The following is a 27,459-nucleotide window of genomic DNA, read 5'->3' as shown; positions in this document are numbered from 1 at the left end:
TTTTTTGGGGCCAAAAGACATGTTAGTCAGCATAACAGGTCAGGGAGGAAAGGGAGCACATTTCAGACTCATGGAACTATTATTTTTTCAGAGTGGATCTACACCTTTCATTTATGCTTCTAAGATTGCTAATCAATCAAATACATGTACTGTATGTATAACTGTGTAATACTCCAATTATCTCGTACAATATGTGCGATACATACGATAGGCATGCATTACAATGAAGGTGTAGATATGTTTGGGAATTAAACCAAAAGCCTGTTATCCATCTGAGTAGAGATGAGGATAATGAGTATAAAGTTATTGTAGCCTATTTCATTCTCAAGGGACATTCCTCTCCCTTGCTAGATCCTTTCTCGTGAATGGAGGAATTGTTAGCAATCAAGGATATAACGTTAGAATTTCACTAAGGCACCAAGATATCACAGCATGTGAATGGAGTGTAATGCTGGACTTTTTGTTGCCACTGATTAGTTATGAATGGATACAATATTTGCCTCCTAGCTCACAATTTACTTTTTCATTTTTGTAAAACAAAGTTGTGAAACCATGTGTGCATTTTGAAACTATATCGAATTGAATTTGACACATAGTTGAACACTGAACCTCTGCTCAACGTCATGTCATTCCTAGTCCTATTATCAAACAAACACATTTCATCAAACGCTCAATCAATCAGCTGCATCTGCTAGACAAACTACTAAATCAAATTATGTTTTTATTTTTATTGGCTGAGCAAGTCTGTCAGTCATGCAACTTGCGTCATTTCCGTTGTCAGGTGGCGCTGCTATGGAAAGATGCGATCAGAAAGCTGACGAATGGAAGCTGTTCCTGAGTGGTCATTTCGGTAATAGTGGCTAAAACAAACATTGCACGATATCAACCCTCCATATACGGTCTCCTTTGGTTGGGGCAACAAACTGCTTATGCACCGAACAAATACTTTTAAAGAAATGTCCATGCTGTAGCATTACAACGCAGACTTTCCTCGGCGTTTTCAGCTCGAGGTAAGTTGTTAAAGAAAAAAGACCTGAGTGAGCGAGGTGGCGAAAGATCTTGCTCTAGCGGTAGTAACGTTAGTAGTAGCTAGCATGTACTTTGTTTAAATGGCCTCCCCGGTCTGCGCAATGTGTATTGTTTAGCAGACAATGGGTAAATTGTAAACCGAACATATTAATTAACACAAATACATGCACATTTGTCATTGGGGTCGTTCCGATGTGTGAACGGTGTGCATTGTTGTAATTCGGGCTAGCTTTGGGTTGCTCGTGCCGAATGGAATTTAGCAGATTAAGCTAACGTTAGTTAGGCTACCTAACATAGTTTCGCTGACGCCGTGTATCGTACATTATTTTGTAATTAACATAACCACTGTTCCCATACACCGTATATGCGCTGTGTTTTACTAATTTATATTCGTTTGAGAACTTATTTTGCTACAACATTGCGTTCGGGCGTGGGGCTCGTTTGTAAACGTTCGTGGGTTGTCGGTACTATAAATGGTACCTAGTTATATTTTACTCATGTCATGACATAAGATCACGATGGCTCAATGGCTTGTGGACAAAGGGTGATTGTTGGCACTCGTCTCCGTTGTAGGAGTCAAAAGGGGTCGTGTACACTACACTTGGGGGATTTCATCCCTGCGATGCGTGCTCCTTTTCATTTGTTTCAAATGATAGCCTGATACAATGTTGCAACTGACACCCCCTTGCAACATGCTGTCGTCGTTCCTATGTCTCTATTTTTTTGGTGACCTTGTATGGCCAAGTGCATTCAAAATGTAACAATAGGCTGCAAGATGGTGGGTAACCATAAGAGCGCAGAAGGCAGTTGGGGTTTCATCCAGGTACATTAACATGCCCATTACGAGCTAGCTAGGTATATTTATCATGATGTCCAAGGTGATTGACTTGTGCAACCTCAAGTCAAGAATTCCATTGTTCAACTTCAATCGCACGTGATTTGTATGAATCATCTCCTCTGACAACATTGTGATAGCTTGGACTATTCCTTTTCAATTATTTATCAGGATATAGCCTAGGTTTCAGGTATGAACGTGTAAAAATGACATTTGGTTATATTAGATGTATTTAGGGATGGCTCCTTTAGCTAGTACTTTTAGCTAATTATTTTGTTTTGCAACAGAACACTGTGTGAAATGCTTGATTCATGCTGCTATAATAGGACGTGAGTGGATTTCCAGTCATCTATGGTGGCCGTGTGTGCACTCTCTAGCTATTTAAAGAGCGCATGTTCCCGTGGATGGCGTGGGAGATTCTCTCTGGTGCCTTGTGTCTGATATGATTCAGTAGGCTATGTTCCTACTCTCTCTCTCAGTACAGTCAGCATCAGATAAAACTGCATCTTAGCATGCCATTGCGCTGAAGTTATTCTTGCCAATCATTGTGCTTTCTTTCCTCGGGTGGTTTGACCTTTTTAGTTCTTGAACTATTGGTAGTTGGCTTACATTCATCAAATGCCAAACTAATCTGAAGTCATGTTGTGAGCTGCCCATTTCAGGCAAGCCTAAGGTGCATGAGTTACAGAAAGGTAATTGTTTTGTCAAATGGTTTTAGGGCAGTACAGTGCTCTTGTAGAAATGCACATCAGAACCTGTCGGCTCTGATTCAGTCTCTAATAGTTCTCTTGTTGGACAGTCATTTTAGCAGCATACCCTGTGTACTATTCCATCTTTGCAAATGGCAATGGCTAACATTTAGTTTAGATGACTCGTGTAAATAAATGGTATGCTAATTGATTGATAGAATATGCTGCTCTCCTACAGTTGCACATGTGACTGGGAGTCAAGAAAAGCACTGTTCATAAGCCTCCCTGGGTGATTGATGACTGGTTGAGATGGCTAGAGTCATGATTACGACAGTCTGCTGTTTGGGATCTGAACAAATCCTCATAGAAGTGAGAATTTGTGTAGGCCCACTGTGACTGCTGCAAACTGTCCTGTCCTCACCAGAGCCAAACTGTGGCCTATGGTGGAACAGTTTCAAAATGGAATGATGTCTTGTTTTCCATGTGTTGGCAAATGTGTGAGCATTTTGACTAGTGTTGCCAGTAATGCATACTTTGAGTTTTTTGTGTGTGTGTCAGTTTCCAATGTCTACTCTCACGCAGGTAATTCAAATTCATTGTTATTGCCCTCTATGCTCCCACTTTTATCAGCCCGAATCTTCTCGCTCTGGAACATCTCTAGTCGGGTTGAACTTGTACTGGCATGTGTCCACTAAAGATCTACGGTCACCACAATCCTGTCTTCAGGCACATTGACCTATCACCTTTGTGCTGCAGTTTCACTACAAGAAGTTGCACATTGTTTTCACTCTGAAACGATGCCCCCTTTTTACACTCTAGGACATGTTTCAGTTTGCGCTCTTATTGGTGTCATCCCTCTGATATTTTGGCATTTCTGACAAAACCTAGTCCATGATAACCCTGGGGTGACTGAACTGAGTGATTTCCCCCCCCCCCCCCACCCCCACACACACAGTTGGTTCTGAGCATTACTTTCCTGTTATGGGAACCAGAGCACGTTTCATCACTTAGGATCTCATTATCAACAGGCAGCAAAAAAGTAAATACCTCTCAAAGATAGAATACCGTAGGTCCTATAGAGGTAGGCATGTTACTGTAAATAGATGTCACGATGTGTCACACACAGGTTCCCCTGGCATGTGCCTTCAGTTCCTTATCGGAAATGGTAGGGTTGGTATTTATTTTTCTGTCATGAAAAAAGCCATGAGCCCAACCTTTTATGGGAAACTGTCTTCTGAGAGGAAGTCGTATCCTTTTACTGTCAATGGTTATAACTCACCACATAGCCTAGGCCACAGATTTAGAGAACCGCAAACCAGTGCAGATTAAGTTTCAAGTTTTAATGTCACGTGCACTAGTACAGTGAAATGCCTTTCTTGCAAGCTCCAAACCCAACAATGCAGTTATCAATGTAGTACTAAAAATGACAAAGAAAGAAGCTATATAGAGTCAGTTCCAATACCATATTTACAATGTGCAGGGATACTGGAGTGTTAGTTATGTATAGGAGTGAAGTGATTTAGGCATCAGGATATATAATTAACAGAGTAGCAGCAGCATAAATGCTGAGTGAATGTGTGTGGAGTCAGTATAAATGTGTATGTTGGAGAGTCCTGTGAGTGTGTATAGACAGTGCAAAAATAAAAGGGTTAACTCAGTCAATCCTTGAAGCTATTCTGTTAGGTATTTAGCAGTCTTATGGCTTGGGTATAGAAGCTGTTCAGGATCCTGTTGGTGTCAGACTTGATGCACCAGTACCACTTGCTGTGTGGAAGCAGAGAGAACAGTCTATAGCTTGGGTGGCTGGAGCCTAACAATTTTCCGGGCCTTCCTTTCACACCACCTGATATAGGTCCTAAGAGCTGCTGCAGGATTTTCAGAAAGTAATTGCGAAGGATAAAATGAAAAGGCATGTATGCACAAAATAGAATTCAGCCTAGCCCTATTACATGTTTTTCTATCTTTAGCATTTCACCAGAATTCCACCCTTGCAGGATTTGATGTTGCAGTAATCCTACTGCGTTCTGCATCAAGGCATTTGTCACTCAATGTCAGTACATGGATGTTTCGTTTGCATGCCACATTGTGAGGATTTAAAGCTGAGGTGCCATCTCTCTCACCAGAGACTACATCTGAATGAACCTATAATGGCTAGCCATTCACACTGTGTTAGTAAACTTGTGGGAGGGGTTTTCTAACGTGGTTGGGAGGGGTTAAACCCTCTCCTCTCTCATACCACAAGACAGTCTGCTGCATTAGTCAAGTCAATAGAGAACTTCTGGAGAGACCCAGGTATAGTCATGCAGTTTCAGGGATTATTGAGAACTAATGTATTTTCTACTGTATGACACATTGACAGAATTTTGGTCAGAATCGTAGCGTCGGAATTATGCAACTCAAGATGTATATTTTGCTAGTGGCCTGGAAGAACATCAAGACCATATCAGTTTGAGAGTCTTGCGTCCTTGTGGTCACATTTCTGTCCAACACCACTTAACGTGCCTATCGTGATCTGATGTTATCTGATTAGCTTTTTGTCTCTGTGTTCTTCCTGCAGAGCTCCAGCATGTCTAAGCGGCGCTCTTTGGAGAGGGGGGCCGGAGAGACCTCGGGCAGGGCCAGCAAGCTCCTCTGTCCTGGAATAGCTGGAAGCAACGCCAAGAGGGCAGGTCCTTTTGTCCTGGGTAAGAGAGGGGGTTTACTCAGGGGCAGAAAAGGGGGAAGGTTGTCTTCTTACAACTGTGTGTGTGCAGGAAACTAGGGAAGAGGTGGGGGGATTCAGTTAGCTTGAGGCAAGAATATGAAGAATTTTTAACATTGGGTAGATGGCTCAGAATCTATTAAGCAAAGTTGCTGTTTCTTCAATCTTTTCAGGAAATGGAAGCTGTTTACTTTGTGAAACGTTAGCATAAGACTTCTGCTGTCTGCTAGATGACGTGTAAGAAAACGTTATGTTAGGGGGGGTTGAAGTTTGCATGCCTCCTAATGGTTTGCATTAGGGCACACACACTCCTTACCTTTTGGTCATGCAGCTGTTGCCACTTCTTCCTTACAGGGCCTCGTTTGGGGAACTCGCCCGTGCCAAGCATAGTGCAGTGTCTGGCCAGGAAGGATGGGACGGATGACTTCTACCAGCTAAAGGTGAGTGGACACACTCGCACTGTTTCTTTTGAATGATTTATTTTCACTGTTTGATGGAGATGAATTAGTGTCTACAAACAGCTAGTTAGCTACAGTGTCCCAATAGCCTTTTGAACTTTGACCTTCCTAAACAGACGTCTTTGTTAGTGTTCAGTTATTCCTTTACGGCCCTATTTGAGTGGAGCAGCCTGCGCTTGCTTGGGCAGAAGACAAACTGTAGAGGCAATTTGTTTATTGGGGCAATCTAATAATCTGTTTTACACACCAGGTGTTTTAGGAGGAAGAGTGAAAAAGTGGCCTGTCACCTGAGTGTGTTGACTGTAGTATGTAGGGATGTGTTTTTGCGCTGAATAAAATGAAACCAGCATGAAAAAACATCAGTTTATTTGAGTAAATACTTAATTAACATTTTTTTAATTTATTTTTTATTCTTAAAACTGCATTGTTGTTTAAATGCTTGTAAGTAAGAGTTTCACTGTTGTATTTGGCGCATGTTACAAATAAAATTTGATTTGATGTGCCAAATATGCAGGCCTGTTTTGTCCCCTCTGGCTCTCAACCCCCTCTTCCTAAGTTCTTTCCCAAGGCCTAGATCAGCTGCTGGGGTCAGCTGTTATGGTACATCTTTAGGCATTGTTGTGGGGTGACGACTTCATGTGGTTCACTGTTCAGGGATTTCTCCCCAGTCCCAGAGCGTCTGTGCTCGTGACCTCGGGGTCAAATTCATTAGGCGACACAGTAGTAAGATGTTTTGCTATGGGAAACCAAAAACCAAGTGTTTCTTATTGGACAAATCTAGGTAGGCCCTCCGTTTCAGTCAGTTTTCTTCCTTTTGGTGCCTAATGAACACGACCTTGCTGCTGCTTTCTGTTGTAGATCCTGACGCTGGAGGAGCGGGCAGACGCGGCCGGGGAGACCCAGGAGGAGAGGCAGGGGAAGATGCTGCTGCACACCGAGTACTCCCTCCTCTCGCTGCTCCATAACCAGGATGGAGTGGTGCACCACCATGGCCTGTTCCAGGTAAATTTACTTGGTGCACCACAAACTTTCAGGTACATCGCTTGGCGCTGCAGCCAATTGTAATGTCTTTCAATTACATTTACATTTAAGTCATTTAGCAGACGCTCTTATCCAGAGCGACTTACAAATTGGTGCATTCACCTTATGATATCCAGTGGAACAACCACTTTACAATAGTGCATCTAACTCTTTTAAGGGGGGGGGGGGTTAGAAGGATTACTTTATCCTATCCTAGGTATTCCTTAAAGAGGTGGGGTTTCAGGTGTCTCCGGAAGGTGGTGATTGACTCCGCTGACCTGGCGTCGTGAGGGAGTTTGTTCCACCATTGGGGTGCCAGAGCAGCGAACAGTTTCAATGATGAGAACTTCACAGACCTGTACTGAATTATTGTGATTGTACATTATTCTTTCTGATGAGAGACTTGCATAGTTTTCTACCAGCCTCCCAAAGACACCCCTTCAGGGAAAAACATTCTATTCACACCCCCTCCCTACCAACTGCACTGCACAATTCAAGTCCAGTGGAGCTTAGAGATACTTCTGTAGAGATATTGAAGCACTTCTTCTTTTTTTTTCAAGCATTCACTTTCCCAGCCGTCCACTCTCACAGTGACTCAGCCCTCCCGCCCTTCCCATATCTTTATAACTTTGTTATTGTTCCATCTGTCGCCTCTCTTTCACAATCCTATTTCTCCTCGACACGCTCTTCCTAGAATAGCTACATTGAGCCGTGCGGCTGCGGCGTGATTCATTCAAGGCTACAACGGTATTGATTGGTTTGTTATAGTTCCGTCTCCAAGCGGACCAGTTAATAATGATTTGTCTCAGAAAGCCTTTAGAGGCCCAGCCATCTAAATCTGGACAAACCAATACCATTGGGGACGAGGACAGTGGCTCGCTCTGAGGTGAATAGAGAAGAATGACCTTTGTTTTTCATCTCAAACCCCCCCCCCCCCCCAGATTGTGTTCTATTCACATTGGAGATGGGATGGTTGTACACAGATCACTGAGCCCTGTCATCTCCTCCACTGTTCTCTCTCTCTCATAGCTGATTGAAGCCAGTGTGCAATTTCACTCGGCAATGGAAGAGGTGATGGCTTATGACGCATATGATTTGGAAGCCGTTCAATTGTCATGTCTTTTGTCAGAATCCATATTATTTCTTACATGCTTCTAAAGAGATGTCCCAGAGTTGTATTGTTCATGGCACACCGTAGCAAAATGTTTTGCAAAAGAAAACCATCGTTTTATTGGACAACATTTAATTCTGTTTCGTGGCCTTTTGTTTTGTGCTTACTGAACACTACCCATATCAACAGATTGTAACACGCACAGATAAAGGATACGGTCTCCTCTCTAATCACCCTAACCAACCCACTCTCTCTCCCCTGTCCACTTTAGGACCGGGCGTACGAGATTGTGGAGGATCCGGAGGCCAACAATGGAAAGGTGCGCCGACTGAAGAAGCGGATCTGCCTGGTGCTGGACTGCCTCTGTGCGCACGACTTCAGCGACAAGACTGCGGACCTCATCAACCTGCAGCACTACGTCATCAAGGAGAAGCGGCTGAGCGAGCGCGAGGCCATTGTCATCTTCTACGATGTGGTGCGCGTAGTGGAGGCCCTGCACAAGGTGAGACTGACCAACAAAACACGTACAGCACGTTTGAGGGGATCAGTTTGAGGAAGACAAGGTGCAGAATCGCTAATCATGATCACAATGCGTTTGCCTAATTATTTGGAATGTGAGGTGATTTGTAGATCAGTGATTCAACTCAGTCCGACTCAGTAGCTGTTTTGAACATGTTCGAAACAGTCTAAATCCATCTGCTTCTTGACTAGTGTTCAGTCTGCTACATACTTTGCAGATTTCCCAGACTTTTCATTATCTGGTGGCCAGTTGTTTTGGAAGTTTAATGATTTGTAGATCAGATTATCTGGTCAGTGCCTACTGCCTTCACAGGCTGACCTTCATGATCAAGTAATTGGTCACTGACTTGACTGTATAGTCCTCTAGAGCCAAGATGACGCATAGCTTTGACAATTTGTTTTTGAAAGATGTATTATGTAAGTGTGTTTTCTTTACGGTCTCCAACTTAAGTCTTGGGCATGTTCAGACAAGTCAAAATGTTGTTACATTTTTGTTATGTAGCCCCTCCGATGAGTCATCATCCAAGCTAAACTGCTCTTATAGAGCAGTAACAGCATTGACTTGAGTTGCTTTTGTTCCAGTGCTTCATTCAACAGCAGTCTGACGGTGACATATTTGATCCGTCTCTACCTCTTTCACCCTGCAGAAAAACATTGTGCACCGAGACCTGAAGCTTGGAAACATGGTGCTGAACAAACGGTAAGGACTCAGTCACGCTTTCATATTTGGTTCAGCCTTGCGAGATGCCCCATTCAGTGTGTATCCAGTGTGCAACTGGCCTTCAACCGAGCAGGGTCAATACCTCGCAGCCTCAAGGAAGAGACAGATATCCCAGCCCAGTTCCCCTTCACCCATCTTTCTTTCTCTTGCTCTCTACATCTTTCTCTCCCCCCTCTCTCACGTACGAGTCAGTGACTCATTCCCTGTGGTCGGGTTTTGGAAGGCAGTGATGGGAACCTAGCGAGGAAAAAGAGGGTGAAGAACGTGCCCTCTTACTTTGTTCTCTCTGGAAGAGGGGGGGGGGGTGGAACTGCACATGGTTGGAACTCTGGCTCGAGTGCACATCAGGTCAGTGTGACCTGAATTTTATTGAATAAAATTACAGACTGAGCTTCAAAATGGTACATCATACACTGTAGTTGGAGAAAACATGGAAGTAATGCTGGTTTAAGTTAATAACCTTATCCCGTTTAGGAGAAAAGGGCATTCAAACATTTAGCTGCGATTTTCACGTGCTCCACATTAATCCTTGGAAAACGTTTATTTAGAAAAGGAACACTTTCACCAAATTGCCAAAATGAATTCTCTACATTATCTCACCAAGTTCCCTGATTAGGCAAACCATTAACAGTATTAAATTGCCTATTGTTGTATAATAAAAAAACTTTTCACATTGAACTACAGTGCTGCTTTGTTTTAAACCCGTTAAGCCTTAAGACCCAACCAAGAATTCACGTGACTGTGAAAATATTTCAAGATTAAAATATTTGATTAACTTCAAGTGCTAAAGGTAGTAGCCTAAAATCAGAGACCTTAACACAAGGGCTTAGGTAAAACACTATCTAGGCTTTTATCATGAGATCCTTTGTGACTTTTGTTCAAGTTATGATATGAACAAACTGAACATATTTCTATCTTGCCCTTTGGAGCAGGACGTGTAATTGTCTATGGCCTTTTCATTGCAAAAGTCCTGATCTTCTCAAAATATGTTTGCCGGGTTTTGTCCAGTCCAAGGGATGCTTGCTCATCTCTGGGAGGAAGGACATAATCGTTGCGCAGCAGCTGAAATCTAGTTCGATCAGAGTGAAAACTCCATGGCCACAACACCAGGCTCCAGACAATTTTAAGCTGTAAAGGAGAAAGGCAGACACAAATAGATGAGGCATTAAAACCTTGCATACCAGCAATAACATTCTTTGAACCCCGAGCAATAAGCTCAAGTACAAAGAAAAAATACCTGAAGTGCTGCTTGTTCGTCTCCTTACACTGCTGAAAGACAAATTCCAGAACAATAGGTAAAAAAAACTACGAATGAATTCATCTCCTATAGCTTGTTATTGCCTGTTACTAAAATGCCCTGTACACACAACAACTGGTTTCCAGCGAAACAATGGCATTGCAGACATTACAAGATAACCAGCTAATAATTAGCAGTAGGCTATATGTATATGGTATTCATCTTGCCTAAACAGACTTACCATGGTTACTCCATTGATTTATTTATTTTTGTCCGACTCAAGTCGCCCTAAAAAACAATGCAATATTCTCTACAAGCCAGAATGTTGAATGAAATTATATTTACACTTTACCGGTTGTATATGCTGCTGTTAGGAGATGGGGTATCCGCAGGATAGTGATGTGTACCTGACTATTTGCTGTGCCGGTAGTTTCTGTCACTTGTAACGTTATTTTCAATCTCTTGACGCATTACACGTGAAACACGATATAAACAATAACCAAATGTAACCGGAATGTTGTCGTCTGACACGTTCCCTCACAATCAGCTGGAAGTGTTTGCGGTTTGGTTAGTCTTGGCCATATTGTGCAAGTGTTTCATGTGCGAATTGCATCCGTTTTGAAAATAACAACTGGAAATACAGACAGCGTACTAAAGGTTGATAACACTTCCCTGTGGATATTATGTATGAAATTACCTCTGACATAGGGACAACATCGCCGGTAAAGTAAGTTGAAATAAAGTTGGTTCATCATTCTGACTTTTTAATGGGACTGTTCGGGAATGCTGAGCCTACATGTTAGAGATGAGTGTGTAACTATTTCACTCTCGAATTCTAAACGAGGCTAGTATTAAGCTAGTTGAACATGTGTAGATAGCTAGTTATTTAGCCATTTAATGTGTCCCTGTCACTTAACTTGTGGTTTGATTAGCTTGCTATTCGATTAGCATTCGCACCACAGTGGCTATTTTCGGTAGCTAGTTAGTTAAACATAATAAACTGACAAACATATTATCGTCATGACTTTGTACACCAGCAATCAACTAACTGCAGAATGCAACTGGCCATCTCAGCTAGCTAGCTGCCTATTATGTTACCTGTATGCAACTGTCTAGCTAGCTAACAATGAAAAATATTTTTTTTTATACAGTTGAGACGATAACTATCTCTATTTTAACTGTAAGCTCTTAACTGTTAGAATATGATTCACGACAGACATAAAAAAAAATATATATCCTTCCCACTCTGTTTAAAGCAGACTGCTTTTGCCACAGAAGAAAGAGCTGTGTCGATACCAGCAGCTGTATTCAGCACCACTCTGTTATTTAAAGCTGTAGCTACACTTTGCAAGTTGTCATTGATGAAAATCAGTCAATCTAAAGGAGTTTACAAATATCTGCCGTAGCAGAGAGGACGTGACAGGGAAGCCTTGAGTGACAGGATTTGCTATTTCTTGGGAATGACCCACCCCCTCTATCTCAACCAATCATGGCTAGGCAATATCCTGTATTTTCTCCAGGGCGAAAACGCTTCGTGATTTCACATTTTATATATATTTACAGGTTACGTACGAGTTTCTTATTAAGAAAGTAAACATTTTCAAAAAGCCATTTCTGCGAGAGAGAAAAAATGCATTTAGAAGAAAAAAAACGAAATATTTTACTTTTGAATCCCTCTCCTGTGAAGTAGGAAACTGTCAAACGCCCAGCTTCAAGAATCGGGGCACATATGCGCGGAGTGTGTGTGTGTGTGTGTGTGTGTGTAAACGGAGTGCATGCTAGTGAGGACGTGGGGGGTTGTGCACTAGTGATCTGGGAACAAATCAATAGTTGCATATCGAAGACACATTTCAGTTGAATCCCCCTTTCCATATCAAAATATTATTTTTGACGGTATTGTATCGTTTTGACAATATCGCAATATTGTTTTCGTGCTAGTTTGCTGTACCTGCACCAAAACGGAAGCATTTTTCCTTCATAGCTAGTTATCCATTTTGTAAATAGGGAGACAATTTGTTTTCAGCACTTATTTCCATGGCTGATCAGAATTCATACTCATCCTCTCGCTTGTCCCTCTGTAGCAGATATATGTTTGGAACATTGAATTGCAATAAAATCACAGTATTGAATGCAATACATATCGTATCGGTACCTAAATATCATATTGTGAGGTCCCTGTCAAATCCCAGCCTTATTGTGCACCCAGAGCCTCTCAAAACCCTGCTGGAATTATTATTATTTTTAGACAGGTTTTATAAATAAAATAATTTAAGAGTGAATGTGTATTTAGCTGTTTTTATCTTGAGCCCATGAAATGTAGGAGTATGCTAGTGACTGTTTTGTAACTGATCAACGGTGCAGGCTTTTTCAATTCCTCCTCTTGGCTCCACGTGCTCATATAGTATGTCTATGTGTAGACTATTAAACAATTGAGTGTGGCATATTCATGGGTCTGAATGAGTTTCATTCATGCATACACATTCATATCTAAATACTAGTGCCCATACATCACCTAAAAGCATATTAGCCACTGCAAGGAAGTGTTTACTACCTCAATTCCTTCTCTCTCCCTCTCCCCCCATTACACACGAACATACTGTGCAGCAGTGCATCCCAATCCTGGTCAATTTAAGGCTTGATGATTAGTTGAATTAAGCCAAAACAAGTGGGCAACCCTTTGGATCCTCAGGACCAGGATTGGGAAACACTGCTGTACTCACTGGGAACTGAGCCGGCCGGTGCCCGTAATGGTGAGCGCTGCAAAAAACATCAGTGCAATTTTTGGAAATTGGAAAAAGGGACGAGTTGGTTATGACAGTAGGAACCAAAGTGTTGGTCAGGGTTTCCCATGGGACCCTAATTAGATTTAAATAGGTACATTCAGACAGAATTTAATATTCTTCGTATTTTCCTCTCTGATTATGAGAACAAGCTGTTGTACAACCAATGCTGATATACTCCAACTGGTACAAGGCTGTATTAGAGCAAAAGTTTGCTCAGTGGAGTTAGCTAAATTCAGCAGCTTGGTAAGACCAACAAACTAATGTTTTGCAGAGAGCAAGTTACACAAATGAATAATAGAAAATTTGGATTTATATAAGTGAATAGCTACATCGTTCATGTTTGGACAAATCTGTTGAGAGCTTTCTGTTCTGTCAATGCATGCATAGATTGGTTGGTTGTTTAGCAACATAATAAAGGCGTGCGCAACTATGGAGGGGGGAATAGAAGGGGTTGGCTTAGGAATGACAACATGTAAGCTATATTTCGTCTCTGTTTATTAAAATTTGCACCATGAGCAATTGTCTCTCAAATACTTTGTTAGTTATTGGTTAGCTAGCTATTGAATTTTATTTCAAATTTTTACTATATTAGCATTGACATGATCAGTCAAGACGTATCAATAACAAGATGAAATGAGCCACTTACGATTCCCCACATGGCAGTTTCTTATTCTTTCTAGCAATCTGGCCATCCAGAATTTCAACAACACGCTGACTTCTGCACTATGGCAGCGTGCACATCATTTTCGTGACGTTGTCAGCTAACCCATCTATAGTGAATCTAGAACGATATCGCAGCCTCTTGCGATGTGGTTGTCAATATCGCAATTTTAGATTAATCCCTAGTGAGCACCATTCGGCAGCCGTAGTGGTGATGAAACAGTGTTTTGTTCTGGCCGGTGGGGCTGCTGCACGGAATGGAGCAGACGAGTGGAACACTGTCCCAGCTGGAGACAAAAGGAGAGGCCTGCCAAAGGCCCTCCATAGCTCAGGGCTGACTCACCATGGACACACACGTCACTCACTCACTCACTCTCTCTCACACACACACACACCCAGCCCTCTATTTACTTTCCCTCCCTCTGTCTGTCAGGAGCCTTTTTTTCTCTCACACAAACTGTCTTTGCTCGTTACTCTTTCTGTTTTTCATGATTCCTTTCTTCCATTCCCTGTCATTGTCTTCCTTTTTTTTGTCTTTCGCCTTTGCTCTACATGTTTCACGTGTCATCGCTGAGTGTGCATGCATACTGTATGGGGGATGGAGAGAGATGTATGGAGGAAGGCCTCATCCAGATTTGGGATATGCAACAAACCATTTTACACCAGACACTTGTACATGTGTGAAACAGGACACATGTAAGCACCCCCTATTTGATCTTGAATCACTGTGCACTTTTACCACCCTGTGAAGTTCATAACTTATTTCATCTGTTGCCTAATAAACTCCATGCTTTCCCCAGTCCTAGTGGTAGGACGACACAACATAGCCTATCATCGTGTGAATCCAAGTTTACATCGATATAATTGCTATTATATAAATATTTTTGTTTAAAGGCTGCCATTTCTCGCATAATTAATTTTAGACACAAAAAGAACCAACCGTGTCGAACAAACAAATTGCATGCCGACATTTAAAAATGTACCTGCATTTCCTGTTTCCATCAGCACGGTCGTTACTTTTATTTTTTATGGTTCCGGTCAGTTATCTGTTTGAAATGGTCATTTATCCACTTGAAATGGATGGAATGAGGCTGTTATTGCATCTTGCCACCAAGTTGTTTTAAATAGCTGGTGTTTTGTAGGTTAGTAATTCTTAAATTAACTGTTACATTGCGGGTGTACTTTAGGGTTGTAAGATGTTTGGTTGATTGCAAACTAGCCTTTAGAGGCTGCACTTGTCAGGTCATCCCTCTCTCTCTCTCGCCCGTCTCTGCACAGTCTTTAGACTGAGTTGCGAATAGTGCTTGTTTGTCAGCATGCTTCAGTCAGCTGACACTTGACACTGACGGTGACATCAACCTATGCATGTATTCCCACTGACTGTGCTGAAGATTAGTTTACACCTGTACAATCTTCTTCCCTTCACCAACTTCTCCCCGTCCTGCAAAGTTCAGTGTGCTGTATCATTGTCAGGAGTTTGCTTATGCTGGAAATAAACTTTGCAAATCAACATTTTAAAAGGGTTTGTTTGGTGGTGCCGGGTTCAAAATGATACTAAAAGCTGTTCCTATTTTTGTAATGTTGCTTTTTTACTTATTTGTGAAGTCCATCTGTGTTTAAAACTGGAAAGTGAGGTTGACTTTTTTATAATGTAAATTGTGTTTGATGGGACAGTAGTCATGCACAGGTAAATCCCCCAAAATGTTTGAGAGAAATCCTTGACCTCACCACACTGTTCTGTTTTTCCGAAAATATAAATATATCATCTCAAATATGGCTTCAATTGAGGGACACTCCTGCTGAATTTTTTAAAATGTGTTTGTAGTTTATTTTTTGTGCAATTTGTTGAGCTTCATGTGGAGCCAGCGGATGCCATATTCAACCCCTTTTCCCATCAGTCAAGTTATTTTGGGCAGGATGGGGGGGGGGGGGGGTCACTGGGGATGTGGAGGGGTCACTGGGGATGTGGAGGTTTCTGGTTTCCTGTCTCCTGGGATCACATGACCAGAAAGTGGAGACTGTGTGGTTCTTTTGGTCCCTCCAGTCCTAAGGGTCTCTCTCACGAGGCGAACACGCTATCTCATTCATGGAGAGGATACAGAGTAAGAATAGCAACCGCAGTTGTGTGATGCATGCAGGCAAAAGAAAGGCCCCCTTCATAAAGTAGCTTTTTATCGAGAGCCCTTCAAGCGTCACCTCCTGTCATTGAGAATTTCAAAAGGCTACTGTATTATAGACGACTCATGTTCACAAATCATTTTGAACAGCCTCACATGGTAGACTGTAGACAAAGGTTTCCTCTTCAAAAATGTTTTTACAATGTGGCATTTTTTTCACATAAATTAAACTTAGCCTAAATGTGGCCTTCTGTCTGTGTGAGCAGAATGTGAACTGCATACAGTGTGCAAGTGAGAGAGAATAGGGGAAGCTGCATTGCCCTCGGTCCTTGGAGAAAGGGGATGTGGGTGAGAACGTGATCTTGAGTAGACCAATGTTCTAAATTGCAGTTGTGATTGTGTGCATGCTTGCGCGTGTGGGTGGACTTAAGCTTGTGTGCACTTTTCCTTATGTGCTTTGCATACACATTCGTCAACCCAATGGCATGCCGGATTAGTCATCGAGATAATTATCCCTAACCACAGGTTGACTCACATGTTTGTCAGTGTAGCCTTTTTTAAATTTCCTCTTTCTCTCTACATGTTCTGGAAAGGATGGAGATACTGTATGAAGGCCTACCATTAAAACCTGCATGCCCCCCCCCCCCCCCCCCCCACACACGCACAAACACAGTTTATCTACGATGACTCATGCAAACATCTGATAGGCCTATGATGTTTCCACAGAAACCAATATGATGTCCCTAGCAACGGTGCTTGAGTGCCAGACTGTCTGGAGTTTACCCTGTCTCTAGATATCACTGTCCTCCTGGTATTGGAGTTGTCCCTTCAACTGGTGGTGGTGATCGTCTTGTTTCTTTGAAACTTCCTCTGGTTTCTTTTAAGATGATGCAAAAGAGTCCATAATGCGTTGGTCAGATAACTGTGATAGTCAAATTAAGCAGTGAGTGAACTCTGCCTCCCACGTCAGCCAGCATCTATTTAATTATTTCACGAAGCATCGTGTGTCTCACAGGCCTACCAAACACTTATTTTTTTTGTGATGACGAAGCAAACTTTAACAATCAGGAAGTGGAGTAGAGTTTCCTGGGTCATATTCATTAGGGCAGTGGTTCCCAAACTTGTTATAGTCCCGTACCCCTTCAAACATTCAACCTCCAGCTGCGTACCCCCTCTAGCACCAGGGTCAGCGCACTCAAATGTTGTTTTTTGCCGTCATTGTAAGCCTGCCACACACACGCTATACGATACATTTAATAAACATAAGAATGAGTGAGTTTGTCACAACCTGGCTCGTGGGAAGTGACAGAGCTCTTTATAGGACCGGGGCACAAATAATATAATAATTTTGCTCTTTATTTAGCCATTTTACATATAAAACCTTATTTGGTCATCAAATTGTGAATGATACATCAGATTCACAACTGTCGGTGTCCATGCTACCTGGGCTAACAACAAATGTAGAATTACTGATGCTAGTATTGGATGTGCTCATGGAAGCAGAACAACTTGTCGTCGACAGGTGCAGGTGTAATACTGCTTGTAATATAGTACTACCATTAGAGCTGGTGGTACGTGTCTATGGACGTGGGCCTCAATTATTATTATTTTTTTTTACCATTTTCAAGCAAACGGAATGAGCAGCAGCTACGTTTGGCTACATACGGACTGTTAGTGGAATTCCCGCGAGAGAGTGACGGTTAATGTGATTGGATGTTAATTATTTGACTAGACTACATGTATTTGACATTGTGTTATTTCGCTGAACACTAGATGGTTTTATTTTGGGCAGTGAAACGAGGCTACTCAGGCGGGGGGGAATATAAATGGACTGTTTGAAAATGTGAAGAGAATTTTGTAATTTTTTTGTGAATCACATTTTTATTTGGCGTTCCCCTGTTTGGGAATACCTGCATTAGGGCATACTGTGCTGCATTTGTGTCTTTCGCTCAGTTTCTGACTTATTTATTTAAAAAAAAATATCTACTGAATATGACCCTGCTGTGTGTTGGTGTCTCTACCCTAGAACTCATCGGATTACCATCACCAACTTCTGCCTGGGCAAGCACCTGGTGAGTGAGGACGACCTGCTGAAGGACCAGCGAGGAAGTCCAGCCTACATCAGCCCTGACGTACTGAGTGGTGAGGACACACACACAGACACACACAGATGGCATGTGAAGGGAAAGGAGAAGGAAGTTCTCTATCAGTCTGTCACGAATGCTACTGACTGATGCCAAACACAATCGCATAACAGTTGAATTGAAACTTCCATTTCTCCATGCTTACTTTATGTAACAAGAGGATGCAAATCATGTAGGCCTATTGATTTCCAATGGTAATTCACATGTTATTTTTGCAATGTGGTTTGACTGATAAGCTCCTGTTATATATTTTACTGTTCTGTTGAAAGGAAGGGTCAGCCTAGTTTAATCTGGGTCGAGCTGGGAATCTGCGAGTCAGTCAGGAGGTTTGTGTAATGTTTGGCAGTCCACTGTTGGTTTTTCCGGTTATTAGGCAACACAGCCTATTTTGCAAACTTGGAACATTTAGTGAAGGCTGAAAATATCTCAAGGCATTTTTTTAATTTGATTTATTGACTTGATCATCTCAGTTGCATGATGTTCTCTCGTGATAAGCCATGTATTGGGGTATGTGGTGTTGATTTGTTTGGTTTTATTGCAAACATGTTACTGTGCTACATTTTGCTATTAGTTTAATCGCTTGCTGCAGAGACGGCACACAATATTCTGTCACTCAGTAGTTTGTGCACGAACTTCATGCGTACACTGAGGTTCTAACCATTTGAAAAGTTATTCTCAGCCCTACGGTCTAGACACGATTGGCGGGAAATGTGTGAAAAGAGCAGATTTGGCTGGTGTTTGCTTCCCCTCTCTCCATTAAAACACAGAACCTAGGCATATATGAGCGGAACATTGACAAGTTGAAAGCAGAGCAATGAAACTGACCTCCAGTGAGTCACACTGATGACTCACCGAGAGGGGAAACTACTCCCAACCCCTCCCCCCCTGTGTGTGTGTGTGTGTGTCAACTGCATTACCATTATTGCCCCATGGGCGGAGGGAGGGAAGCAACTGCCGCCACCTCTTTATAACAACACTTGCCTCTGGTTTTAAAGCAGAGCACCATGCTCAATGCTCCTCCCTTACCATCACTGGCTTCTGACTCATCATGCCTTTACTGTTTCATAGGTTTAAGAATAAATGAGGTACGGTATTGCCAGATGTGGTTGGGAATTTCTTGGAAAGATGAGCCGAGATCTGCAGTTGGAGAGTGATAGTCACATTGTCTTCTGTTTGTGTTCCATTGGTTAATCATTTGTTTTGTGGTTGATAATGAGTTTCTGGGTATTATGTATGGTTGTAGAGGAGGACAGTGGGTTGAGGAGTAACAGCAAACGATGTTTGTGGTTGAATTAAGATTCGAGAGTGTGATTGTACTGGTGCATGTACGTACATGCACCATACTGTTACATGATATGTAAGCCTATATGCAAAACATGTTTTTAAGGAAGCGTCATTTTCTCAGTTGCAAAAAGTCGAACATTAACCAGGTTTCCATCCAAACTTTTTATGCGAGTACATGTCAGATACAAAATGTCATAACAGGCCTGATGGAAACGGTAAACTTTCAAAATGTCAACATGTTTTTTTGGTCAACTTTCCAAATGTCGGCAAAACAAAAAATTATCGTTTTTTAAAAAACATTTTTTGTCAGGAAAATTAATTATGTGAGATGCTGGTTGAAAGGCTTTTATGCTCATTAATATAATAACGTATCGATAACTTGGGCGAAGACGTGTGGTTCTCCCACTGACTTCCCACAATGACCGCACGCAAAATCATGCAGTTTATTAGGCTACAGATGAAATAAATGATTAACTTCACAGGATGGTGACAGTGCATAATGATGAGCTTGATGCTCCTTTCCAATAAATATCAAGTGTCTTATTCTCGTGTCAATATTGTCGATGCTTGGCTGCCGTTTGACAAATAAAAACTCACGCTATTTTTTTGTTGTCCAGAACAATAATCTCATGTAGGCTGTCGCCAATTGTATAGAGACCTAGCTCGTGAAACATTTTAAATGAATCTATTAATGTTTCTTTTGCAGGCCGGCCGTACCACGGTAAGCCCAGTGACATGTGGGCCCTTGGCGTGGTGGTGTTCACCATGCTCTACGGCCAGTTCCCCTTCTACGACAGCATACCTCAAGAGCTATTCCGCAAGATCAAGGCTGCAGAGTACTCCATCCCAGAGTAGGTCAACATACAACCCCCCCCCCAACCAATACAGTACCACACATCCCATACAAAACCACACAAGTATTATTGCTCCATGCACCCCCATACAGAGTTGCGTGCTACATGTCGTATAACACCTTCCATCCCATACAGCGCCACACAGGCATTATTCAAGGCCCTTTTTATACTGCGTTGGTGTGAATTGGAAGTCGCTACAATGATGCTTATCATAACAGTTGGTCTACTCAAGGACTTTGGCAGACTTGCCCAGTAGTTCTGAACTAATAGTAATATATGCCATTTAGCAGATGCTTTTATCCTAAAGTGACTTAGTCATGCATGCATACATTTTACGTACAGGTGGTCCTGGGAAATCCAACCCACTATCCTGGCGTTGCAAACGCTACGCTATACCAACTAGGCTACAGAGGACCATGCTCTTGTTGGTTCCTCCTTGTATTATTCAACAGTTTCTCCTTCTGGTACTGAAGGCCATAAATATAACCCTTCCCCCTTTCTCTTTCCTCCCTCTCCCCTCAGGGACGGGCGTGTGTCAGAGAACACTGTGTGTCTTATACGGAAGCTGCTGGTGCTAGACCACCAGCAGAGGCTGACCGCTGCCGAGGTCCTGGAGTCTCTCAGCGGCATTATTGCCTCATGGTGAGTCCCGCCCCCTGGTGGACAGGGAGAGAACTGTAAATATTGGCAGTAGTGGTTTATGGTTGAAAAAGTGCTTAACAATATATTCACATCTGGTGTAAGAGTATCATCTATAATGCCATCAAGATGTTGAACTTGGTGCAACATAGCGTAATAGGTTAATTTAAACGCTGCACCATAGAATCATCAGTCAACCCTTGCTGTGTCGATAAACTCTATTTTGTGTGTGTGCTTTGTAGGCAGTCAGTATCCTCTTTGACCGGACCTCTTCAGGTTGTACCGGACATCGATGACCAGATCAGCCACCCAGAGCATCTCCAGGAGGTGAGATCCCTGTGGTCAACAACCCCTTGACCCTCCTTCAGCCTTTAGCATTAGCGCATGGCTAATCCTCAGAACTTCAGCTCACCTAAAGCCTTCTGGGGAACAGAGCCAAATGCTCCTCCCTTACTGACTGGTGCCTGATGAACATGACCCAGTGTGTAACTAACTGATAAGCATCTGTCTCTCTATCCCAGGTGAAAATGACGGAGGAGTCGTCGCAGTACGAGTTTGAGAACTACATGCGCCAGCAGCTGCTGCTGGCCGAGGAGAAGAACACTATTCACGAGGCCAAGGCCAGTTTCCTCGCCAAACGCCAGTTCAGCACCATCCCGCCCGTGCGGCGCCTGGGCCACGATGCCACACCCGTCAGCCCTCTGGACGCAGCCATCCTGGCCCAGCGCTTCCTCCGGAAGTAGCCCCTTCACCCATCACCTTGCCCTCAGGGGGACAAGTGGGTTGGGGAACACAAGGGTTGTGTCGGGAAGGTACCCTGAAACTGAGAATATCTATGGGAGCTTAGCCCAACCCTCCCTTGGGTAGAGGGGTCCCTAGCTGTGGGGAGTTAGGTAGGTGGAGTGGGAATAGACATGGGTGGGGGGCGGGGGGCAGAACTGATCACTCACCTGACAACCTCTCATAGTTTTCACACTTCAAGTCTGGGTGTCGGTGGTGTGCACAGCAATGGCTGAGAATCTGAAGATCTCAACCAAAGGCTCCCACTGAACCCCCCCCCCCCCCACCTCAGCCAGCCAGCTATGGGCACATATGGACTCAGCCAGCCAGCTATGGGCACATATGGACTCAGCCAGCCAGCTATGGGCACATATGGACTCAGCCAGCCAGCTATGGGCACATATGGACTCGTACAGGCCAGGGGGATACCAGACACGCATGTGTGTGTTTGTACATGAAAAGCCCCCCCCTCCCATTTGTTTCCCTCTGCTGAGACCTGGCCATTGCCCTCCTACCTACCCCCATTTATTCTTGAAACCCTGAGCAATACAGGGCCAGAAGAACCATGTAGCAACCTTCCTCTAACCTCCCCCTCAACTCTCCAAACTGAGATCACTTGATCATGGACGTAATTCACTCTCTTTAGTTTCCTCATAACCAAAATGATCTGGACTAGTCCCGTCTCTAAACTGACGACTTCAAATCTACCTCTCTCAATCTTTATTTTTTATTTTATTTTTTGTGTGCATTTTACACCATGTCCACCATTCTCAGAAAACAAGGAATTGTCGGGGTAGTGTTGTCACCGTAGACAGAAAGCATTACTATGTTTTGGTGCATAAAGGTTTTGAATGTGGAATATGAATAAGCTTTTTTCCTTATGACTAATAAGTAGCATTCTACACTTCTATCTATTCTACATTGAAAATGCTAACTATCAAAGGGTGGCCAAAATTGCCTACTTCTGTCTTTAAGTCTAGCAGATTGCATTGTTTTCTTGCTTTTGCTCTCACCCCCCTGTGGAACCATTTTTTTGCATTTAGGTGTCAAGTACCTTGAAGAGCTGGATGGGGCGACGTTTATTAGATGTTTCATGTTGATCCTCTCTCGTTATTGCTGTTCTAATTGGCATCTTTGATTAATAATCACGATGTGGACACTATCATTTTTTGGGGGTGAGAAATCATGGCGCATCTTAACTGATTGTTAGCCAAGGAAATGATACCTCCCCCCACGTTCACCACTGAACAACTTCCAGGTATTCAACTTCCCATTTATCCTGTGACATCATTGTGAGATAGGTATTGGGCATGAATGTGAATGAATGGTAATGCCAGTGATTATCAGTGTGTAGATAAGTGTGATTTGGGCCAGGGGTGTATTAGACAAAGCCAGGGCCTTTTCAGTGGTAGGTGCAGACTAGAGCCACGTTATTTAAGCCCAGTGAGTCAGTGCAGACCCTTAAACTAGCCATCCTTCCCAATCTGTTTATCTTGCCTGCCTCAGTTGCTTGCACACACTGAGAACATACAGGCTTTTCAAAGACTGGCTGGACTGAATGTGTCCGCTATGAAAGATGGGCATCCCTCATTTTGCCCCTGTCTTAGTCGTGAATGCTCTAGTGCGTAGCAAAGTTTAAAAATCAAACAAAACCGCGATGATCATAGCTCTCAAGCCCGTTTAGCTGTTGTAAGTTATATTGTAGTAGCTGATCATGAAAGACTTACTATAATGTTGATTGTGATAATTGAATAGTGTAATATTTCATAGAGTAACTCAACAATGAGGTTGTCTCAGTCGCGTTACGCACATTCTTAAGCTTCCCTCTGCTGGCGGTGCCGTAGTGGTGCCAAACGTGATCAATCCAATAATTCTGCACAGAGGCTAACGGCTGTTTCGTCTAAAGTGCACTAGTGTCCTGGAAATACGATGACATTGCTAAAGTAGGCAAGTAGGAAAAATGTTTGCCATTATGTCGGCAAATTTACTTTAGACAGATGGCAATGTTGTCATTTGTTAGCAAAGTTTGTCAAAAATAGCTAGCAATGTTGCTAAGCTACTAACTCGTGAACAATATTAGTCATCTGTTCACATAAGCTTGCCCATCTTTATGGGTATTCGCATTGCTTAGACCTTCACCCTATTTATAACCAAACTGATCACATGGGTAGAAACTTGAGTCAGTTTCGTCCTATTTCATTGTATATTGTCTTTTTCCTCAATTTCATTTATGTTTATTTTGTTATTTATTCACTGTCCATTTTCAGGCATCAAATCTATTTTCCATTTTAGCTTTAAGCAAGAAGTTTTCTGGTTCCATTTGTTTCTCCAAACTTGAGCCGCCATTGCAGTTTTTTCTCTCTCAGCCCATCTTCATTAAAGATCTCTTTTTATAATTGTTTGCCATTGCCACACACTCGTGGTCGATTTAAGCTACACTAATAATGAAACTGACTCTGCATAGTTCTATTTTTTACACAAATAATCGTGCATTATGATGATTTATGGTAGTGATCTGTTTATTACCCGAATCCCAGTTCTGTTTGTGCCGTTTTGCCAACTCCTGTTGCCTTGACAATGACTAGCACAAACAGATCTGGGACCATGCCAACTGTTTATCGCCCCATACCAGACTTTTGGTCAGTATGTAAATATAAAACCATCATTACAGCGACAACACCAGTAGAGCTTCCATCTAGTGGAACGATACCAGCTTAGATCAGGGGTACATTCAGTAAGGTGAAATGTTGCAGATAGGAATGTGTTGAATAGAACTGACATGATTCCAAATTCAACATGACAGGAAATCATATCTTCATCTGAACGTTTTGTAACATTGCACACTCCTGAACAACCCCGCTTTAACACAAATTCTATATAGACATGCATTAGAGGCAATGCTAGCCACCACATTTGGGAAAAGAAAAAATAAATAAATGTAATGAGATTTTGAGATGTTAGCTTTTTTCCCACCTCAATGTGAATTTCTGGGTATAAAAGCAGTATTGTAGTTGATAGTGTGTCAGTAGTTCATGAGAAAAGGGTATTTTGTGAATACCACAGCCCTTGCTGAAGTTGAAGGCAAATTTGTGATCCCGTCGTACTTGAGGGTGACCATAACCCACTATTGGATATAAATATGTAGGTTTATTAGGTATCTGTAGCATTATCAAGATAGTGTTCACATTTGGCTGTTAGAATTGTCCCATTTGTCTATGAAAGTTGTCCCCTTCATATAAGTTTTGTGGACTGAAATCACCATACGAAGCATGATGTTGAGCTCTTTGTAAAATGTGATTTTGCATGAATATTTGTATTTTTTTTTTAACTTGCGGTGGTCCCACAATTATAATTGCCTGAAATCAACCAACCAGGAAGAATTGGGAATTTGAGTCTTACAGAAAAACCTAATGTTTTTCATTTAATGAACATTCAACTTAAGTTTTCATTTTTACTATAATTCAAAAATATGGGAAATGTCTGTCAGTTTAACAATGTATTTGATTTGCTGAATATTTCAACTGGAAAATAGATGATGGTGTATGATGTGGTGGTAAAAGTAAAAAAAAATGGTTGAAAACCAGGATTTGTTGTAAGCTGCTTTGTTGGATATGGGCATCTAATACAAAAACCTGGCTAATTGTACAGAGATGAGAAAAAAAGTTTGTATAAAAGACATATTTTTGTACTTCATCAAATCTCTACATGCATGTCAGCAATAAACTTTGATATGGAAAAGTACACTATTCCTACAATTTTTTTTATTTCATGTGAAACTTTGAATGTTGACAATACTTCCTGTCATTGCCAGTAGGTGGAGTACTTTCTCAAAGAATAGAAATGCATTTGCTCTATGTATAACCAAGAACACCAGATATTGTGTATTAATGATGATAATGACCTCAAGTGTTGAATCCTAAATCGTCAATGAAACCCTATGTATTCAGTTCACCAAATGGAAAGGAATGGTTATCTTCCTATAGTTATTACTCTTCAGTCTCTCATGCCGTTACAGAATGTGTATCGATTCCCTGCAGAGAGGTGTGTGTGTGTGAAATACTCCACTGAAACAGTGTCTTTTCTCTCTGAGGGAGTTTTGGACCATGGGCCAAGGTAGATTTGCTCCAACAGGAAGGCCCCTGCTGGTCCCCCTGCACCGCGGTCATGTGCCCCCACTCCGCTGCCTCACCTCAGCCCTTTAAACACACATCCTTGTGGGGATTAGTTTCTTTACACTTCTTTGCATCTGCTAACGCACACAAGCTCCTGATCAGTCCTGTAACATGGATTCTGGTGAGATAATTTAGAGTTATGGATGGGCCTTTTTATTTAATTTTTATCTTATTCATAGTGGCGGCTGAGCTGGTCTCTGGGATAGTGCACAAGCTGTGGCTGAAGACTCCAGTGACAAAAGATTGTTACTACCTTATGTCCCCACGAGATGAAGAGGACTCTGAAATAAATTATTAATACACTGATTGGATAGCTTATGTTTTTCAGTTCCTGTCTGTACAAGAACTCCGCAGTGAAGCTGCTTTTCTTTCAACTTGCTCTGACGTCAGATGGATAGAAAACGAGGTCACCTAAACTCCTGCCAAACGGCGCATCACTCAGTGACCTAGCAGTCTCTCAGCAACGGCACAAATGTATGTGTGGACGGACGAGCGGTTTGACACGCTACAGAGCCTTGCCCATCCCTCAGAGACCCCTACAACTAGAGTATGTCATGGTTGGCTGGGCCTTGGCCACTGGAGGCTTGGCTGTACCCCACCCCTTCATCCTTAGCTGGGGGAGAAGAGTGGTCTCCACGAGGGTCGGCTCAATAGCTCCGAGCCTCCAACCATATTAATAGAATTACTAGAATGGTCGTACCCGTTCAAGCGGACATTCTGAGGGTGCAGCCAAATTTGTTGTATGAAGATCTTTTATCCCTCCATTCTAGTAATTCAATTGTAATGTTTCGCTATGCAGATTTTCAATTGAAGTGTGTGTGTGTTTCACCTGTGTATCCTGTTGGACTGATGCATTCTCTGGCACGCTCCGAACAAAAGGCATTACACTTTGGCTTCGCCACTGTCATTATGTCCTGATTTAGGTCATAAGGATTTGCCTTTCATGCCACTCCAACGTCAACAAAGAGTATCTCATTTTGTGGAGTCTTAAAGATGCCACAACTGATCATGTTGAAGTCTATTGTAAACACTTCAGTGTCCAAGGTTGGAAATAAACAGTCAAATAGTTTAGATTAGAATGATTGACTTATTGATTATGGCACACCGTTGAAAATGAAAACAAGCGTTTCTTATTGGAGAAATTCAGGTAGTCCCAACCTGTTTCAGGACATTTTCTTCCTGTGTGTCACCCACTCATCTCATAGTCAGTGTTTTGATGACGTTCCTCTGAGCATCTACTTTGTTGCGGAGGGACTGTTGCTCTTCGAGGCATCTCTTCTTCACTCAGGATGTGCATAAGGTTTCCATGTGAGCGGCCAGGGAAAACACTTGGAGAAAAGATTCCTGCCCTTCAGTTGTTGTTCAAACAACTATCCCTCTAGTTTGATATTTTTCTGTCATTTTTTTTGTTGTCCCACGCTCTAGTAAATACAGGAAATGAACCCAAAGATCTAAGACTGGATTAAGATGCAAAAAACTGAAGGATTCATTGACCACAGGGGAGTTTAGTTGTACAGTCACTGCTGTGACTGAGTGACTATGTACGCATTTGTTTAGTGATGCAGTTTATAGCCACAGAATGACATCTTCCTGTTGATTTAATCAGACTTAGATGGATGGACACAGATCAAGTCATCACTGCTGAAGTTGATACCACTAATGGAGTTCTGAATTCCACATTAAATAGGACCTATAAATCCAGCTGG

The 27,459-nt window shown here is 42.3% G+C and overlaps 1 protein-coding gene across 1 annotated transcript; it reads left to right on the top strand.

Moving 5' to 3' along the window:
* Nucleotides 1-781: 781 nt before the first annotated feature.
* Nucleotides 782-25,322, top strand: LOC139573883 (serine/threonine-protein kinase 40-like). The gene is made up of 11 exons (XM_071397842.1): nucleotides 782-1,010; nucleotides 5,111-5,237; nucleotides 5,609-5,694; nucleotides 6,571-6,714; nucleotides 8,115-8,345; nucleotides 9,010-9,062; nucleotides 17,907-18,022; nucleotides 20,015-20,159; nucleotides 20,685-20,804; nucleotides 21,044-21,128; nucleotides 21,323-25,322. Exons 2-11 carry the CDS (start codon nucleotides 5,120-5,122, stop codon nucleotides 21,542-21,544), a joined length of 1,320 nt encoding a protein of 439 aa, XP_071253943.1. The 5' UTR covers nucleotides 782-1,010; nucleotides 5,111-5,119; the 3' UTR covers nucleotides 21,545-25,322.
* Nucleotides 25,323-27,459: the final 2,137 nt, after the last annotated feature.

The sequence above is a fragment of the Salvelinus alpinus genome, chromosome 4, assembly GCF_045679555.1.
Source record: "Salvelinus alpinus chromosome 4, SLU_Salpinus.1, whole genome shotgun sequence".
NCBI classification, from domain to species: domain Eukaryota; kingdom Metazoa; phylum Chordata; class Actinopteri; order Salmoniformes; family Salmonidae; genus Salvelinus; species Salvelinus alpinus.
The sequence above is the reverse complement of the archived record's forward strand: the minus strand, read 5'-3'. Positions and strand labels throughout refer to the sequence as shown.

What these genes read in the sequence shown, in the direction of transcription:
- LOC139573883 (XM_071397842.1), top strand. Translation starts at nt 5,120, where the DNA reads ATGTCTAAGCGGCGCTCTTTGGAGAGGGGGGCCGGAGAGACCTCGGGC. An exon ending in AACATGGTGCTGAACAAACG is followed by an intron (nt 9,063 to 17,906) that starts GTAAGGACTCAG and finishes TCTCTACCCTAG; the next exon opens with AACTCATCGGATTACCATCA. An exon ending in GCAGAGTACTCCATCCCAGA is followed by an intron (nt 20,160 to 20,684) that starts GTAGGTCAACAT and finishes CTCTCCCCTCAG; the next exon opens with GGACGGGCGTGTGTCAGAGA.